The sequence below is a fragment of the Myotis lucifugus genome, unplaced genomic scaffold (assembly GCF_000147115.1).
Source record: "Myotis lucifugus unplaced genomic scaffold, Myoluc2.0 scaffold_103, whole genome shotgun sequence".
In the NCBI taxonomy this organism is placed as follows: Eukaryota; Metazoa; Chordata; class Mammalia; order Chiroptera; family Vespertilionidae; genus Myotis; species Myotis lucifugus.
Window position 1 is genome coordinate 3,484,770 of NW_005871151.1, and position 18,806 is coordinate 3,503,575.

General features: G+C 48.5%; 1 protein-coding gene across 1 annotated transcript in view; it reads left to right on the plus strand.

Annotated features, from left to right (window-relative positions):
* Window positions 1–342: 342 nt before the first annotated feature.
* NUAK1 (NUAK family kinase 1) overlaps window positions 343–18,806 on the plus strand; it is a 70,922-nt gene continuing 52,458 nt past the window's right edge. Inside the window, exon 1 of the mRNA XM_006092737.3 lies at window positions 343–633. Within this exon, the coding sequence (XP_006092799.1) occupies window positions 379–633 (255 nt within the window). The 5' untranslated portion in view covers window positions 343–378. The remainder of the gene's footprint in view (window positions 634–18,806) is intronic.

Genomic DNA, 18,806 nt, shown 5'->3' on the forward strand with positions numbered 1-18,806 from the left:
CCGTCTGCCCGTCCTCCCGGGGAGGGCTCGGGGGCCGGCGCCCACATAACACTCCCCTCCTGCGCTCGGAGCCACCCCCTCTCCCCTCCCTCCTGCAAACACCACCGCCTCTCCTGCCACCGCCGCCACCTCGCTCGCCGCTCCTCAGTGCGCGCGGCCGGTGGGCGGTGCGCGGACCGTGCGCGCCGGGGGCGCCAGATGTGCAGTCCCCGCCGCCGCCAGTGACCCAGCCGCAGCCCCAGTTGGATCCGGCCGCCTCCTCCATGCTGCGAGGGAGGAGTTGAGGGGCATCCCGACTTACCTTCGGCTGGGCCCCGCCACCCGAGTGCCGTGTGCCGGATCCTTCCCTGTCCATCCCACTCGTTCCCGAGTTTGGCCATGGAGGGGGCCGCTGCGCCGCGGCCCGAGACGGCCCCGACTTGGGGCCGGGGGCGCCAGGTTTCTCCCCCGGAGGCGGTGGCGGGGGCGACCGCAGCCCCGGCAGCGGCGGCCCCGGAGCCCAGGAAGCCGCACGGGGTGAAGCGGCATCACCACAAGCACAACTTGAAGCACCGCTACGAGCTGCAGGAGACGCTGGGCAAAGGCACCTACGGCAAAGTCAAGAGGGCCACCGAGAGGTTCTCGGGCCGAGTGGTGAGTGCGGGAAGCCCCGGGGGGCGCGGCCCGACGCACTGGGGACCGAGGGCGCCAGGGGCGGGGGTCTCGGGTGCTGCGTCTCTCTGGTCTGAGAGGGGGCTTTCCGGGAACCCCCAGACAGCTCCACTCTGCCCCCAGCTCCCCGTGACTCAGGCGTGTTTCTCTCCTGAAACACTTGTTACATCCTGTCTGCGCATATTTTGGGGGGTTTTATCCCAGCAGCAAAGTAGTGTTTATGATTTGCAAACACTTTGCAAGGTTGGGGCCGTCGGGGTCTCCCTCTAGGGCGCGCGTTCAGACCATGCCCTGGAATGCCTTATTGCTCCAACTCCAAACCAGGTCCAAGCTCTCAGCTCAGAGCTGGTCCCCCAAATCCTGTGACCTGCAGATGAATGCGACCCCCCTGCCCCCCACCCTCCCACTCATCCTCCCTATCACCTGGATGCTGCTGTCGCTGCAAGGGAGGGCGCACTCCTGCCTGTTTTTCAGAGAGAAGGTTAGGGAGCAAAAAGTAAAGGCTGCTGCAGGCATGAGGGCTGTGACAGTTTGGCCTGGCTTCTGGGAGGACTGAGATGCCCAGGGCATGAGTAGCCACACAGACGCTGAGTTGCAGCCGACTCAGTTACACTTCAGGTCCTGGCTGCAAGGGCTACCAAATTGCTTTAGGAGTCTGGCCCAGCCGCCCCACTCTCTGTGACAGCTGAAACCCCGCCAGCATCCGGGCATCATTTGCACAGCCCCAAAGAGCTCCTCGAGTGCCTTGGGGGTCTCTAGATGGTCGCCAACTTGGTTTGTTGTCATTTTCCTTTCTGCAGAACAGGCCCCAGTAATCCACACGGCTTGTGGCTAGAGGATTGGGTTCAAAGTGACTGACGGCTGCAGAAGGATTTTGTGTGGTGTGTGGCAGAAAATTAACAGGGTACTTTGATTTGAAGCATATCTGATGCATTTTAATCGATTTAGCGCCAGACTAATTTTGGGACTGCTTGTGTGCACATTTTGGGGTGTTTCCTGACCCAGGGGTTGGTTATAAACTTAACAAGTGGGGGGGGGGCAGGGGGGAAGCAAAATGAATCGTTGAATGAATTGGTAGGTTGATGTTGGTATTTTTCTTTTGCATATGTGCAGAGATTGTTCTGTGAAAAGGGGGGCACCAATCAGAAAGTTCAGCCCCCCCCCCCAAATTCTCAAATATTTGGATTCCTGGATAACTCCCTCATTCTAAGCGTCACTGTTTGGGTTGATATAACTTTATCCTATAGCTTAAAAAAAAGTCTGTTGTAGGTTCATTGGAAATTTGAGACATTGTACATTATGTATTTTAGGCTGTCTCCGATTTAAAAATCCTATAGCAAGCAAAAGTAGTGGAGAATTCACTCTGGGCAGGTGCCATTTTTGAAGGCTGAAAATATGTAAAGAGGACATGGTTGTAACGATGCCCTTTGGGGAACACCTTTCCAGGTTTGTGGAAGAAGAGGCTGAGCAACGTGCACTTCATTCATGCTTTTCTTCTGAGGTGATATTCCCCAGGCTGGATGTTGAATAAGCAAAAACTGAGCTTAGCTCCTTGCCCGTGTTGTCTTAATAGCTGTTGAAGAATCGCGCTGGGAAGTTGGAAAGTGGGATAATGAAAAACAGACGCGGTTGGAGCTGCAGGTTGAGGATGTGGGCTTGTGAGGGGTTGAGTGGTAAGGGTGTGTCTGGGGGATCTGTGAGGGGACACAGAAGCCTGAATGCTGGAGAGCTGCCCCAAACTGAGAGAATGAAACCTTGTGTTATGGCAGATACCTTTCTGAGTTTCACTGGAGCTTCCTGTCAGGCATTCCTCTCACTGTCGGATCCACAGAGTAAGTCAGGGACTGCATCAGTAGAGGGGAGCCTGTTCTTCTCTTTCTGTGGGTGTCTCCCTGTATTTGCAGAAACTCTGAGCATTCCGTCGGGATTTCATTGAATGCCCACTAGGGGGCGCCCTGAGAACGGAAGAGGCTCATTTCTCAGCCACAAGACTTCAGTCCTGGATGTTATTGTCCAGCCCCAGTTCAGTTTCCCATTGTGCTGTTTATTTCAGCCCCATCTCTTGTTTTACTCAAAAATTAATGCAGAGATTTTGAATCTGGTAGCAGATCCAGCCCCAGAAACCGACAATCTCCAAACTGCTTTCAACTGGATAGATGCGCTTACAATGTCAGCAAAATCATCTGGTGAAAACCTCGCATTAAATAGGTGGGAAAACTAGTGGGTGAGGTGGGGTGAATGGGAGGCCTCCTTGGCCTTGAGTCCTCCCCCTGCTGAGCACACTGCTCACAGGCGGTGTAAGGACTTAAGTGAGAAGCAGGAATTGTCAGGTGGAAAATTCCCTGTGCCTGGCTGAACAGAAAATAAAACAAACATAAAAAAAATTTGGTCAATGAGTTGTTCTTGCCATACAGCGCTTGGTGACTCAGAATCTGTCAAGAGCAGCAAGATATTTTCATTTAAACTGGCAGTTTTCTTCTGGTTCCACGGATGCGCTAAACGGCTACAATTTACTTGTAAGGTACCATTGAGGTGACTTGACAAGCGCTGTCTCAATGTTGCCTTTTCACTCTTCAGGGAGAATTCTGCAGTGATTTATTTTCATTTGTAGCCTCGCCTTTTAGAGCACTTCTCATGAGGTGTGGTGGTTTTAAGCAACTTTGCCAATGCGAGTGGCTGTAGTCCGGTGTTGGGTGTCAGGCTGCATGAGATGCTGTGCAATCAGTACTCCTGAGACAGAGAAGTGTTTAAAAACAAGAATGTTGCGGCTTTTAATTGCATGTCTGGAGGGCCTTCTGAATCAAACAAAACACCACACAGCATCATCTTCTGTGAAAGGCAGTTCCAAAAAGTGTTGCAGAATCAGGAAATTGGATCAGCTAGTCCAGCCCTCCGCACGGTCCAGGCATCTTCCCCTCTTCAATCCCAAATGTGGTCTTGAGGCCACTGCCTGAGCCTGTCCACAAGACAGGGACTTCCAGAAATTAACAAGCCCAACAATGAGGTACTCTTGCAGAAGGGCTAAGAGCCCTGGCTGACATTCAAATCCTGACCCATTCCTTGCTAGCCTTGTGACCTTGTGCAAGCTATGCAGTAGTTTGAAACCTCAGTTTTCTCATATGTAAAATGGGCAAATAATGGTACTAAGTTCATGGGCTTATTGTGAGAATTGAGTAAAATTATCTATAGAAAGCCTCAAAGGGGAAATACTAGTAAGCCCATTTCAGTTGCCTCTTTTAGCAAGTTCTCCCCTCCCCCCTCATTTTGCTTGGACTTCCATTTAGATTTTAAACTATCAGAAAGGCATGATGCTTTGGACAGCCTTGTATCATTCAGAGAGAAAGAGAGAGAAGAAATAACCTTTCAGGTTAATTAGGGAATGCTAGGGAAGTGTGCCCACAGGAAGCCAAGGCAGCCATATTCCAGTAGGCTCTGGAAGTATTTCTGAAGCCTTGAATTTAGGCTTTGTTTATTGCAGAATTCTTGTTTTGCTACAATTTTGGCCACGCTGTCGAGTGAGCCCCTGTGTCGAAACACGGCATGCATTTTCTTTGAGCCAAACTCCCCAGACCTTCAGGCAGCACAAAATATTGACAAAACATACCAAAACCAAAATCAACATTTTGGGGAGAGGTGTCATGTGATCACCTCACTGCCAAGAGCCAAATTCAACTTTCCCTGGGCACCAGGTTATCTCTGGTACGGGGTGTTGTATAAGCAGGAGGAAAGGTCTGTGGGAGGGATCTGGCATGGGAGTGACAGGACTGGTGGGCAGAGTGTGCCCCCAAGTCCTAGAGCACTAGCTGGAGTGATGGGCCATCCTCACTTGGCAAAGCTACTGATTTGACCCAAAATGGGTGTTTTCAGCATTGGCCCTGTTATTCATAGCCTGGTGCTGGAATATTTGCAGATCAAGGGAGTGAATTAGCAGGCCGGCCTGCTGAGCCAGGGCAGGGCGTGTGTGGCTGTCATATGCACATGTTGGAGGTGCCATGTTGCAGCTAAGACTCGATTCCAGTTTCAGGGATCGAGGGACCTCGGCAAACATGTGGTCTAAACTTCTTATCCTGGAGGTGGGAAAAGTAGGGCACAGAAACGTTAGGTGACTTTTCTGAGGTTGCACAGCTCCTAAGTGACTGGGCTGAGGCTAAGAAACCTGATTCTTGGTTTGGTATTTTTCCATCCCTCATTTCATAAATCTTTCCTAGAGCAAGACATGATCCTCACTCTTAAAGAGCTTATAATCTGGTAGCAAAGATGAAATGTACTTACAAATATTGAACTAATTCAGCTCAGTTCAACAAAGATTTATTACCATCTGCCATATGCTTCTCGCCATGTTAAATGCTGGGACATAGACGAAGAACTTACCGTCTGGCGGGAGAGATAGAATTAAGCAGTGACTAGGCCAGCTGTGGGCAAACTACGGCCCGCGGGCCGGATCCGGCCCGTTTGAAATGAATAAACTAAAAAAAAAAAAAAGACCGTACCCTTTTATGTAATGATGTTTACTTTGAATTTATATTAGTTCACACAAACACTCCATCCATGCTTTTGTTCCGGCCCTCTGGTTCAGTTTAAGAACCCATTGTGGCCCTCGAGTCAAAAAGTTTGCCCACCCCAGGGCTAGGCCATGGGTTCCTCTTCTATGTAGGACTTGATGATTTCAGGTGATTTTCAAGTCAGAATGTAGTTCATTGAAGCTTTGTTCAATGAGTTTGATCCTGGAGAGGAACACCCCTTCCCAGTATTAGCCCTGCTGCTATTATTACGACCGGCTGATATCTTGGAGAGCCTGGGCTATGTCTACTTTACAGACATTTTCTCTGAGCCTCTCATCAGTGCTAAGAGGTATGTACTCTAGTTAGACCCATTTAATAGATAGGGACAGTGAGGCTTTAGGGAGGTTTGGTAACTTGCCCAGGGTTTATACAGTTAGACAGTGTCAAATACATCGATCTGTTTTGAAACCTGTTGCTTTTAGAGAAATGGAAAACCTTCCTTATGTTGTCCAGCTGGTCACTTCTGGATTTGGACATGGTTGCTCTGTTCCTGGTGCCAGAAGACCAGCCATGGGGTGATTATTTTCCTGGGGGGTTTCTCGCTGTTGTTCAGCAGGGGATCTAGAGAAGAGGCCATGGAATACTGTACGATTAGGGACAACAAGTGCTGTTGAAGATGACCTTTGATTTGAGTTTCAGAAGACTGAAATATGGGGGCGGGGGTTTTCAGGTAGGGGGAAGATTCTAGGGTGAGCTGGGACCCAGAGGGAGGCAAGATGGGTAAAATAGGATGGGGGTAATACTAATATATAATAACAACAGCTAATACTTCTTGAGTGATTATAACATGCCAGGCACATATAAACTGATTTAATCCTCCTAATAATTCTGTAGTGACCTCATTTTCCAGATGAAGAAACTGAGTCACAGAGAGGTTCACTAGCCTGCCAAGGTCACAGGTCGTGTGAATGCAGAGACCTTGGCCAACTCCCCTCCTCTAGGGGGCTGGGCTAGGTTCTGAACACAGTGGGGCCCTGAACCCTTCTGACTGGTGGGCTGGCTCGGAGCAGGGAGGCCGGCCCGGAGGTTTTCGCAAGAGTTAAGGTATGAGAAGATAAGAATCGGACGTTGGGAGAGAAAGATATGTCTGCTGGCGAACTATCTGCTCATTGAGCCACAAGTATGTTTTAATGAATCAGGTCAAAGAGCTCTCTACCTGGACACACACTGAGTTTTTTGTTGCCTAAGAATCCTCAGATTCTAGAAGCCCTAGGGGGCCTCGGGAGGTCAGCCCGTTCGCTTCTTTGCTTGGAGACAAATGCACACACACCACGCACCAGGTCTTCATGGCGTCATTTCCTCCTGGGAAGCATCAGCAGATAAGGGTTGAGTCAGGTATCTTGTCTGTTTTGTCGGTAAGCCCTGTCTGACCGTCTTGAACTCACTGTCAATGCCTCGCATCATGCCAAGCACATAGTAGGTCCTCAACAAAGGCTTATAGAATGGAACGGAAAGGAATACATTGAGCCGGGGGAATATTTTAGGAGGTGTAGAGGTTGGAGGTCATCATCTCTGACCTCACGGGAGCTTTTTGATGTGTTGGGAAGAAAAGACAATGGCTGGAAATGAATGGCCGATTACGTAGCAAAGTTTGCAAAGCCAGGCAGACCCTCCCCTGCACAAATTCCCTTTCTGTTACATGTGTTCATGCACTCGTTAGGGGGAGAGAGAGAGAGAGAGAGAGAGGGAGAGAGAGAGAGAGAGAGAGAGAGAGAGAGAGACGTCTATCCAGGGCTTGTCAGCTTCCTGGCCTCCTGTCCTCAGTGGCTCCGGAGTCAGACAGCATAAGTCTCATTTGTCTTTCCCACATGAAAGTCCCGGAGCATCTGTAAGTTATGATTTGCGAAGTATCTGCTTTAAAGCAGAATGCGTTTATCATCACGCTGGCCCAGACAACACTGTGCAGTGCAGGAATGAGAAGATCCCAGGCCCCAGAACAGGAGGGGCCAGGCCAGATGACCCACCCATGAGCGGTGTCTGGCTGTATTGATAAAATTCTCTGGAAACGGCCCAGAAGCAGCCAGATGTTGACTTCACGGCGAAGCTCTTCAGTAAACTTTCAACTGCATGTTAAACCCGGGCTGGGCAGTTCCACTCCTAGGTCTGCCCAGGAGAAGTGCAAACACATGTCCACACAGAAACTTGCACATACATGTTCACAGCAGCATTATTCCTAAGAGCCCCAAAGTAGAAGCAACCCAGATAGTCACCGGCTGATGGATGGATCAAATAGGGGATGTTCATTTTATTTATGAATATTATTTATGGTCAATTCCATTCTTTTATTTATGGAGGACCTCTGGAATAGCATTCAGGAATAAAATGAAGTATGGATACATAGGTGAACTTGAAAACATGATGCTAAGTGAAAGAAGCCAGTCACAAAAGATCATGTATAAGGTATGGTTCTGTTTCTCTGAAGTATCTGAAGTAGTCAAATCCATGGAGACAGAAAATGGATTAGTGGTTGCCTAGGGCTGGGAGTGGCTGCTAATGGGCATGGGGTTTCTTTTGGGGAATGAAAGTGTTGGAAAGTTGGTCGTGATGAGGGTTGCACCACTCTGAATATACTAAAAGCTATGACTTGTACCTTTTAAATGGGTGAATTGATGGTATGTGAATTAGATCTCAATGCATCTGTTATAAAGAACAACTGTATTTCGGGGAGGTGATTGGGGAGTGTGGTTGGGGGGTAGAGGCTCCTATCTATCAGGCCCGCAAGACTCCAACCTGGGGTCCAGGGAGCGCGCATGTGCATTTTGTGTTAAGTGGAAAGCGTCGCCCTGTGTGCCATGGTCAAGGGAGAGTGCCCCGGTCCACATCCCATCCCAGCCCTTGACAGTCGTGTGACCTTGGGCTCCTCCCCAATCTCCTTTAAACCTGTTTTTCAGCTGCTCCTAATAGGTCTTATTTTATGGAGTGTTGAGAGGATTCAGGTGCTGTGGCTAACTAAGCTTTTAGCCCTGTGCTCAGTAGTAGGCGGGCAATCAGATCATATGTTATGTACGATAGTCTCAAAGGCACATCTGTACGAAGTAGAGAAAGGCCTTTCTCTGGGTGGATGAGTGAAAAAGCTCCATTCCCAACCTGAAGCCGACCCTGACAGGTGGCTGCGTGAGAACAGTGTGGGCTGGGTGCCTGTCACTTGCCCCTCCAAGTGGCTTTCATCATGGTTCTGATCAGCTACTGTGCGTCACTACTCTGTGGCCGAAGATTCCCCGTGATGAAGACACAACATACTTTGGGGGCTGACACACCTTTTCCTGTCACTCTAGCAGTAAACCCGATGCATTTAACGAGCACTTACTAAAGGGCTCAGGACTGTGGGATATTTCAGGAAATATGACGAGCCTTGCCGACAAGATACCGAGAAGTTAGTTGGGATGTGAAATGAACACATCTGGAATCATCTGAGAGCAATGCAAGGTAGTATATCAATGAGGGGCGGAGGAAGAAGTCACGGCTGTGGAATCAGGCAGACTCGAGTTCAGATTCCTCCCCGCTACCGGGCAGCTGGACGATCTGGGCAAGCTGCCCGTTCCCTCGGAGCTGCTGCATTCTCATTTAGAAAAAGGCGGCTACCAAGTGGGATTCATGAGAAATGGGGTTTGGAGCCTGGTGCACAATAGGCTCTTGAAAACTAGAGCCAGCATTGTTATTTTGATGAGAAGTACTAGCATTGAGTACCTGGTGACCTTCTCATCTTAGATCATGGCTCCCCTTCTAAAAACCCTCTCCTGATTGCAAGGGAACTAAATTCTGAATTTCCCATGCCCTTTGAGGTTCCTTCCTGGGTATCGGAACCCTCACGTCCTTATTTCTCTGTCTTGGACCCGTACCCATTCCCTTCAGATCATGTTAACTGTATGGTTTTGGTGATTTGTGTGTATACATGCTGACCTTGTTGCCCATTAGAAGGTAAACTGCATCTTGGTCTGTAGTCTGGTGCCAGGCGTATAATAGGTGCTCGGTAAATATGAATGAATGAATGAATGAACAAATGAACAAGTGCATGAAGAGTACAACAGCAATCCTGAGACAGGGGAGTTCTGTGAATGTGGCAGGCAGTGGAGTGGGGAAGGCCCGATGGGACCTTCCTCCTCGTTTCCTGGGTCACCCCTCTCCTCGTCACTGTGAGGACATCTGTGGACAGCCCAGCATTGCCAGGTGCCTCTTGACTGCACTGTGGTCCCGGAGAGGCAGAGCGAACCTGTTCCTCACCCTTGCAGGCTGCTCCCCAAAGCGCTGCTTTCTTGGGTTGCTTTCATACTTCCTGAGACTCCAGCCTCCCATCCGAGACACCCTGGCGATCAGCTCTGCAGAGTAGGCAGGCTTTAGATGCAAAGTGCGTTTGCGAGGCTTTCAAAACATTGTATCCCGGTTGTAAATCAAGTACTTAAAGAATTGTAAACTGGCTGGAGTGCAGAGGTAATCTATGTCTGCAAGAAACACCATGGCGATTTGCCCTTTAAACTAGAGAAAAGAATTCCACTTGTTTACTTTCATTAGAGATATTCAGAGGCAGCCCGAGGTTTCCAGCAGGAAGGTGCTAAGAGGCCTCTGTGGTAGGTTCCCCTCCTTCCCTGGAAGGGGAGGGGACGGGTGGTGTTCAAGTGGCTTGGGGTGTGCAGCTTGAATCTCTTTCACCCCAGGGCAGTTTCACAGTAAAAAATGGGGGCTGCTTCTCTGAGTATTTTCCAATGACCATTCCCTCCCCATCTCTTCCAGCTGACTCAAAAGCCACAAAGGCATCAGTCAGATCTCGGCAGATTAGAAGGTTTCCTCCCCTCGCTGTTATTTCACCTGTGATTCACCCCAAGTGCCTAAGGACACTCAGATCCCAGTCTTGTACAGCTGTGGTGGAAGGGAAGTGGACCATTCAACCTAGGAATCTAAAAGGGTGCATGGCCGTGACCTGGAGCCAGGCTGCCTGGGTTTGAGAGTCTCCCTCAAACCTCCTGTGTAACCTTGAGATGCTCAGCTTGACTCAGTTTCCTCATCTGTGAAATGGGAATGCTGGGAGGAGAAATGAGTTGTATGTCCAGTTCTCAGAAAAGTGTGTGGTCACAGTGACTGTCCTCTCTATGTGTTCTTCTTGGGAGGCAGGACGGGGTCTCAGCCGTCTATACCTCGAAAGTCTGGGCACAGCGTATCGCACATAGTAGGTGCCCCGGTGTTAAACCCCCTTTCTTCACCTGTAAGTTGAGGGGCTGGGACAAAACGTTCTCCAGAGCCCCTGCCAGGTCCTAGGAAGAGAATCCTGGTGTTCACTGAAAGGAATCGGGGAGATGTAGACTTCATTTCCTGTGGCCTGGTTTTTGGCAGAAGGACTCAGTGTACGGGGAGGGCGCGTACGTTCAGCTCCCAAACCTTTTTGAGATGGTTTGGTGCAGGCTCTGTCAGGTGTGAGGAAAGTCTCCCATGGGGAGTGTCAGCCTGTGCTGGGGAGGACTTCTCACCCTCCCTGTTCTCTGGCCCTTTAGGGTCCCGTTCAGCTCTAGGCAGGCATTACTTTTTAAAAAAATATATTTTTATTGATTTCAGAGAGGAAGGGAGAAGGAGAAAGAGATAGAAGCATCAATGATGAGAGAGAATCATCGACTTGCTGTCTCCTGCACGCCCCGTACTGGGGATTGAGCCTGCAACCCAGGCATGTGCCCTGACCGGGAATCAAACCGTGATCTCCTGGTTCATGGGTCGATGCTCAGCCACTGAGCCATGCTGGCCAGGTAGGCCCTACTTTTTAAGCATGTCTATGAGGTGGGTTCTGAACTAGGCTCTTTTGTGAATTAGAAAATTCTGGCCTTCAAAGAACCTACCCATTTTCTCATCTGCACAGTGGGGTGATAATAGTGGAGCCTGCCTCCTATGTTGTCCTCAGGATGCAGGGAGGGTGCTGAGAACAGTGCCTGATGTGTAGCAGGTCTCGGTACCTGTTAACTGTTATTATTTGGGAGCAGAGGCAGCCAGGGCTCTGGCTTCATTGGGACCAAAAGAAAAGCCTCCAAAATTCTAAGCTTCTAAGGAATGAGCAAAGAGCCTTCCAAGCAACCCAGCAGAATGTGAGCTGGCCCCCCTCTGAACTCTCAGTTGTGCCTTTGGGTCTCCCTGGAGACACCACTTTTCTCCCAGTGGCTTTAGCAGTGAGGGGGGCACTCAGCATCCATTCAGCCTGAGTCCTTCATCCTGGTGACAGGTGGGCTGGAGGCAAGACCCGGAGGATGAGGGAAAGACTAAGGAGGGGCCCTGTCCCCAAGGCAAGAGATGTTTTTGGCAGCCTCAGTTAAAAGGAAGAATTGACTCCCTAACAACATGTTTTGATGTCTATTGCAACCTTAAAGATGAAATCAGTTGATCAATCAACCAAGCTCACCTTTAGGGAGCACTTTATACTTGCCAGGCCAGGTGGTTAAGCACATTGCCTGGCTCATCTCACTGACTTTCTTGTTGGCCTTACACCCAGCCTGTGAGAGAGCTGCTATTGGCACCCCCACTTGACCACAGAGGGTCTGATGATGGCAGGAATGAAGCCCACGTCTGCCTGAGTTCTCAGCGGTGACCCTAAGCAGCTTCCTAAGAAGGAGTAGAACTATCTTTGTCATTTTTTCTTGTGGCAGGTGTTCCTTCTGTCTCTCCCAGGCAGCACATTTAAAAATACGTATGTCTTCAGGTATTTGTTGAGCTCCTCCTCAGTGCCAGGGACTGTGTAGGCATGGGGTGGGGTGGGGGACAATAAGGGACAAGATATGACCTCTGCCCCAAAGGAGCTCATTACCTCTTGGTTGTAGAAGGTGTACCTACCGGTCATTTCTAGATCCCCATCTTGTGGTCCACACTTACCCTTCCTTGCTGGTCCGTTCAAGGAAACCGATTCCCTTGGGTTAGTTTTTTTTTTAAATCTCTCAGAATTCCTTCCTTTGCTTCAAGTACATCCATTATACAGCCTTGATTTTCACAGAATCAATTAAAAAAGATGCCAACGAACTTGGAGAAGCTCTTCGCAGTCCATCACATAATTGTGGTGAGTGGTTCTGGGTAGATTGGAAAGTGAACTCTTCTCTAAGCCGCAGAAGCAGTGGGAGGGAAGAAGCTGACAATCTGTCCATCTGCTGAGCGCAGAGCCCAGCACCGGTGTGGATGGAAAGGCAGGGCAGGGCAGTGATGCGCTCACGCCAGGGAGAAGTCCCCTTTGCAGCTTCCTCAAGGTTAATTGATAACTTTTCTGGGCCAGAATCAAATGGAATGCTCAGGGAGGGACCCAGTGTGTGGGTGTGGAAGCAGCTGGTAGCAGGAATCCTGGAGAGGGGAGGAATTAAGTGGAAATCTCTACTAATCGTATCCACCTTCTTGAATGTGTAGGAAGGTCCAGAGCGAGTGTGTGTGTGTGTTTGTGTTTGTGTGTGTGTGTGTGTGTGTGTGTGTGTGTGTGTATTCCTTTCCCTAACAGTCCTAATAGCAGGAAAGATTTAGTGAGTGATGAGTGTGTGCCAGGCACTGTTCTAAGTACTTTACATGCCTTCTATCCTCTCAGCCTGTGTTGTTAGTGCATTCATTTTGCAGACGAGGAAGGAGAGACTTAGAGAGATCAAGTGACTGGCCCAAAGTCGCAGAGCGGGATTTAGGGCTGGGCTGTAGAACATCAGGGTCATGGTTGTAACCACTGGGCCCCAGGGCCTCTCATGGGTATGGAGCCCTGTGAGCCTCTGCTTTGGTTCGTTGAACACAGACATAGAGCTCAGAGAAAGTTGTCTCCAGGCTGCGAGACAGCAATTTGAGGAACTTGGTTCCATAATCTTGATTTTTCCGTGTCTTACTCATTTTTCTCCTCCTAGTGTTAGTTCAGTGCCTGGCACACGAGAAGAATGCAATAAAAATTTGTTGAATGGCTGTGGCGTGTCCTGAGTCTGGGGATGTCATCAGGAGACTTGGGAGCCGGTCCCAGCATTGCCACAGCTTCAGCTGCGTGACCTTGGGCGAGAGATGTCCCTTCTGTGACTTCAACCAGCTTATCTGCGAGAGGAGAGCTCTGGGCCTGAGTTTTGTTTTAGGATTCATTATTCAGTCAACAAATATTTGTTGAATGCCTGCTATGTGTGCAACACGATTCTGCTCTGGGCAACAGGGAGAGAGCAACGATGACAATGAGACAGATTCCTGCTCTCTCACTCAGAGCTTACAGTCCAGCCTCTTTCAGATTCTGCCTTTGGTGAACCCTCATGTCTCATCCCCAAACTGCTTCAAAGCGGCGGGCGCTGAATCCTCTCTTGTTTGCTTTTCTTCACTGGAAGGCGTGTCCCACCAGGGCAGGATGTCCCTCGGTTCTACTGACTGATACATCCCAAGTGCCTAGCACAGTGCCTGGCAAGTAAATATTGGTGACATGTGGCAGGCACGCCTGAATGAATGATTGCAGTGCCTCTCTTGCTAACAGAATCTCAGATATAAAAATTCTGCGCTTAAAGCGCAAGAAGAACATTATGGCTCCAAAGTGCCATTTTCCAGGAAAAACACTTTTTTTTTTTAAAGGCAAGATGCAGCTGAGAGTGGGAAGGTTTGTTACCTCAGTAGCTGAGGGATTAGCACATCGGACAGGATTCCTCGATTATTTTCCTCTGGCGATGCCTTTTGCAAACCAGAGAAAAAAAAAAAAACTCGTCCGTTCCCCCCACCCCCTTTGCTTCAAGCCAGAAAAAGCACTTGCTTCTTAAAATACAGCTCATGAAGGGAAAAATTATAACAAATATTTTGCATTTCTCTGGTGGCGGCACAGTCTGAATTCCTCTCAGCCCCACAACGAGTTCTAATTTTATGAAATGTTTGGATTAGCCCCCAATTTTCCGGTGGAATTTGGGAGGCTTGTGTTTGTACTCAGGCTGGAAGTGAAGAAATCTCATAAAATCCGTGCAGTGTCTCGGGCCCAGTGGGACGTTCTAGCCAGGGACAAAATGACCATCAACGGAATGACGGGGAAGAGAGAGAGAGAGAGAGAGCGAGCTCTCTGACAGCTGTGGGCAGGCCTTTCGGACGGTGGTGTGTTCTTGAACCACAGTCTCTGGGGCTTGGCTGGGCTGCATACCACTTCCAACTGATCATGGGCTATAAAAATTCCAGCCCAAGCACAGTACCTTGTACCTGACCTTGTTTCTTCAGATCCCGGAGCCTGAGAACATTAGGGCATCTGGTAATTGGGTGAGAGGCGTTTGATAACACATGGAGCTCTGTTCCCGCACTCCCCGCGTGCCGCCCCTGGCACGTATTGCCTTGTGTTATAGTTTCCAGTTTACTTATCTGTTTCTGCCTCTAGCCCTGCACTGTCTTCGATGGACACACGCGGCTGTTAAAATGAAAATTAAGTACAATTAAATAAAATGAAAATTTCAGTGCCTTGGTCGTCCTAGCCACTTTTTAAGTGCTTAATAACCCTTTGTGGCTAGTGGTTACCATTGGACAGTGCAGAAAACGTAATTTCTGTCATCATGGAAAGTTATGAAGGGCAGACCTGCTCTGGATGCTGAGTTTAATCATTGCTGTGACACACTCCACCCCTTGTTTTGCTTGATTAGCTCCATACGTAGCCCTTGTCACCATCTGTAAATGATCTCTAAGCAACCTCATTCGTCATCTTTTCTGTGCCTTCAGTGTCTAGGACAGTGCCTGGTATGTAGTGAGCGCCCAGTAAAGACGTTTAGAATGAATGAATGAAGCTGTCTGATGCAGCATTGCTTGGCATGTGCCTCGCACACAGTGGGCCTCCAGAAAATTGAACGAATTCTTCTAGAGTTGTAACCATTGAATGGATTCATCGGATAGTTCTTGAGCACAAATTATGTGTCAGGCTCTGGAGATACAGTGATGAGCAAACAGACACGATTCTCTAGTAAAGGAGCTTATCCAATCCAATTGTTCTTAAATTTTTGGCGACATGTGAATCTCCTGGGTGGGTCTGTTAAAATGCACCCTCCTCAGCACCCACCCCAGAGAATCTGACCCAGCAGGTCTGGGGTGGGACTCAGGGTGACCTGAGACCCTGAAATGCTTTAACCGGGCAACCCAAGTGAGTGTGAGGAGTTGGTCCATAGTCTGTACTTGGAGAAACACAGCAGCGGGAAGCTAGTTGTTGTATTCATCTGGGGATACACCACCCCGTTTTCTTTAGCCCACCCCTTCTCTTGTTATAACCAGAAGACCCTGCGTCCTTACATTGGACCTGAAGTTTGAGGTCTCTTTGCTATATCCTTCCACGGAGTAATAATAATAATAACAAAAATAAACAGTTGCATGCAGTAATAGTGCCAGGCGAGAATCCAAGCACGTTAAATCATTGAGCTAACTTCATCCTCAAGGTACTCTTAAAAGGTATGTACCATTATTATCCCCATTTTACAGTGGATAAACTGAGGCCCAGACATTTAAGTCATTTGCCCATGAAGTGCTACTCACTGTCACTGGGCTTTGATCAGCTGCCTTCCAAATGCCAAATGGGCCTTTATCTCCTTTTCTGCCGGTTGCTCAGAATCAAAGTGCAAGTATATTTCTGAATTGCCTGTTTAGGGGATTAACAGATTTGATCATTATGAGCTCTGTTGATCTGCAGATGCTCATCACTGACCTCAAGAAGCATATTTCATTCATTCAGCGAACATTCCCTTGGTCCTACTATGCACCAGGTCTGCGCGGTTCTTAGATCTGGCCTAAAGAGGGGACGGAGACATATGCAGGGACTTCCTGAGAAAGTGTCACACCCAAGATGGGTCTATCATCTAGACAGGAAAAGCAAAGCAGACCTTAAAAACTAGGAGTTCCTTCATTTTGCTGCTTGTGACTCAGTTTTTACAGTTTTGCCATAGAATATGCCTGTTTCACCCAGTAGGGGTTCATTGTGGGTGTATTTTGTATATGTGGAGGGGGGTCCAACGCAAGGAAGGATGTGTCCTTCCACCCTTTTTTAACCACTTAGCAAGGCAGGAAACCCCGTAGAGTGGGGTGTGCCCAGCACTCCTGACCCACTTGGAAGAACCTGGACAGAGGAGCGTGAAAGGGAGAGGAGTGAACGTCTATGGAACACACTGTGTCTTCTGCAAGACACCGAATGAGGCAGTACACATGCGTCCCCTCATTTCACCGCAACTCTGTGGCATGCAGTGACTCTTATCCCCACTTTGCAGTTACGGAAGTTGATGCTCAGAAAGAGTAACCGATCTGCTCCCGTAATCACAGTAGGTCAAAACTCAGGTCCTTCTGGGCCTCTTCCCGCTACCCCACTGGTTCTTAGTCCGAGCTGAGCTTTAAAAAAGCTCTCTGGGGATGGGGCGCAAGCATCGGGAGTTTTAAACTGTCCCCTAGGTTGCTGTAATGCACTGCTGGAGTTGAGAGCCACTGGCTGAAGCACTCGGACTGTGGAGGTCCAAGGATCTGTACTCCTGAAGGTGTCCCCATCCATGTCTGGTCACGCTGGGGCCTGGTCCATAGGAAGGTGGATCCCCGCCCCCACTCTTGCCCCCAGTATGTGTTCTTCAGTGGGGACTGGTGTGTCGGAAGCCATCCCACGGGGCCTGGGCCGGGACCTTCGGCTCTGTTGCATCAGAGGCTGCCCATAAATCGGCAGCCGGCTTGTTTTCTTTTTAGGCCCCAGCTGTCGCGACCTTTGTGTGTCTGTTTATTTCAGGGAAATAATTCCATCCTGCAAACTTGATTCCCTAGGGGCTACAGAAGTACATTCGGAGGGACTTCTTTTAGTGGGGTGACCTGAAGTGTCCTCTTAAAAGAGGCTACAGCTGTCCCCTTCTTCCCAACCCCTGTCTCACTTTGCCCTCTGACATCGCCCCCTCAGGCTCATATTTTGAGGCTCTCACTGTAGTGTTCTTACTTACACCCACCTCTGCATACGGTTTATTTGTTAATAATAGTTATTCAAAAAGCAGTTTTGGAGACTCTGCTGTATGTTGGGCACACTCCTGGGCATTTTCTGTATGTTATCTCATTGCATGCTGCCTTTTCTTGGCAGTCAGGAGAGTAAGTGCAAGTCTGAACTCTGGGGATGATCCTTAGAATGGAGGAAGTTACAGTTGGGCCTTGTTGGAGAATGAGATGCCTCATGGACTGTAGAGGCCGCCATATTGGAGCCGTTGGTTTGGCTGGGATGGCGGTGGGAGGTTGGCTGATTGAACCGAAGGGTCCGGGAAAGGCAGAGAGGAGCCCAGGAACCAGTACTGTTCAACCTGTAGGAAATGGAGAATACTGGTTAATACGACTCCTGGTTAAGTGGAGATATTACATTATAATACAGAGCTCTAGATATATTTTTATTTTTCCAGGTAACTGAAGCTCACTAAAAAGATTGTATCCATTTATTTTGGAAATCTTTCTAGGTACATTCACACTTTCTTGCTCCTTAAAACAAAGTACCTTAAAGAGAGGTTATCCTTGTCTTGATGTCTTTGGGGAACTTCTAAATAGTCCTCAGTACTGTGTTTTGGAATTCTCATGTCTGCTATTTATAGTTTGCCTATCTTCTCCCTCATCAACTTTCATTCCTTTTTTGTGACCTTTTTAAACAGTGAAATTCTTCTTTTTCCCTACAGCAAAAAGAATGCATGCTCAATACTGAAAACTCATAGGACAAGATTAAAGGTGAAGTTAGTTGTCCTGTCTTGATACTGTCAGTGAGGCTGTCCCTAGCGACTTTCTAGTTCTATTTCCCCACTTGCCCACAGATTGGCCGTGACGAAGCTTGTTAGAACTGTTAGTAGGAAAACTACGGGTGATCATCTGTGGGGACTCAGTGCATGAATTTGATGACATTTCTTGGCTTTTCTAAGGTTTTGTTGCTCTTATGTGTATAGTGTTCACAGCTGAACAGTCCCTGACTGTGAGTCTAGTGAAGTTTTTTCTTCTCATGTAATAGGCTGAGCCACTGTGGGGGAGTCGGGCTGGCCAGGGTCACCCAGTTAGTATGTGGCCAAGCTGGATCCCTTGACTGGAGTTCCAATGCGTTTCCCATTTCACCACCTCTACTTTTTTAATTGCATTTGTTGGGGTTACATTGTTTAATAAAATTATGTAGGTTTCGAGTGTACAATTCTATAGTCCATCATCTGTATGTTGTATTGTGTATTCACCATTCAAAGTCTAGTCTCCTTCCCTCACCATTTATCCTTAGTTTACCCTCTTCTACTTCCTTCCACTCCTCTTTCCCTCTGATAACCACCATACTGTTGTCTGTATCTATGAGATTTTTGAAAAAATCCCTTCACCTTTTTCACTCAGCCCCCACACCTCCCTCCCCTCTTAACAGCTGTCAGCCTGTTCTTTGTATCTATGAATCTTTTTCTATTTTGTTTGTTTATTTTGTTCATTAGATTCCACATATAAGTGAAATCATATGGTATTTGTTTTTCTCTGACTGGCTTATTTCACTTCGCATAAGACCTCTAGGTCCATACTTGCTGTTGCGAAAGGTAGAATTTTCTTCTTTTTTACAGCTGAGTACTATTCCATTGTGTGAATGTACCACAGCTTTTTTATCCACTCGTCTACTGATGGGCACTTCCAAATCTTTTGCCACCTCTTACCTGTGTTCTCGATTGTGGGTGA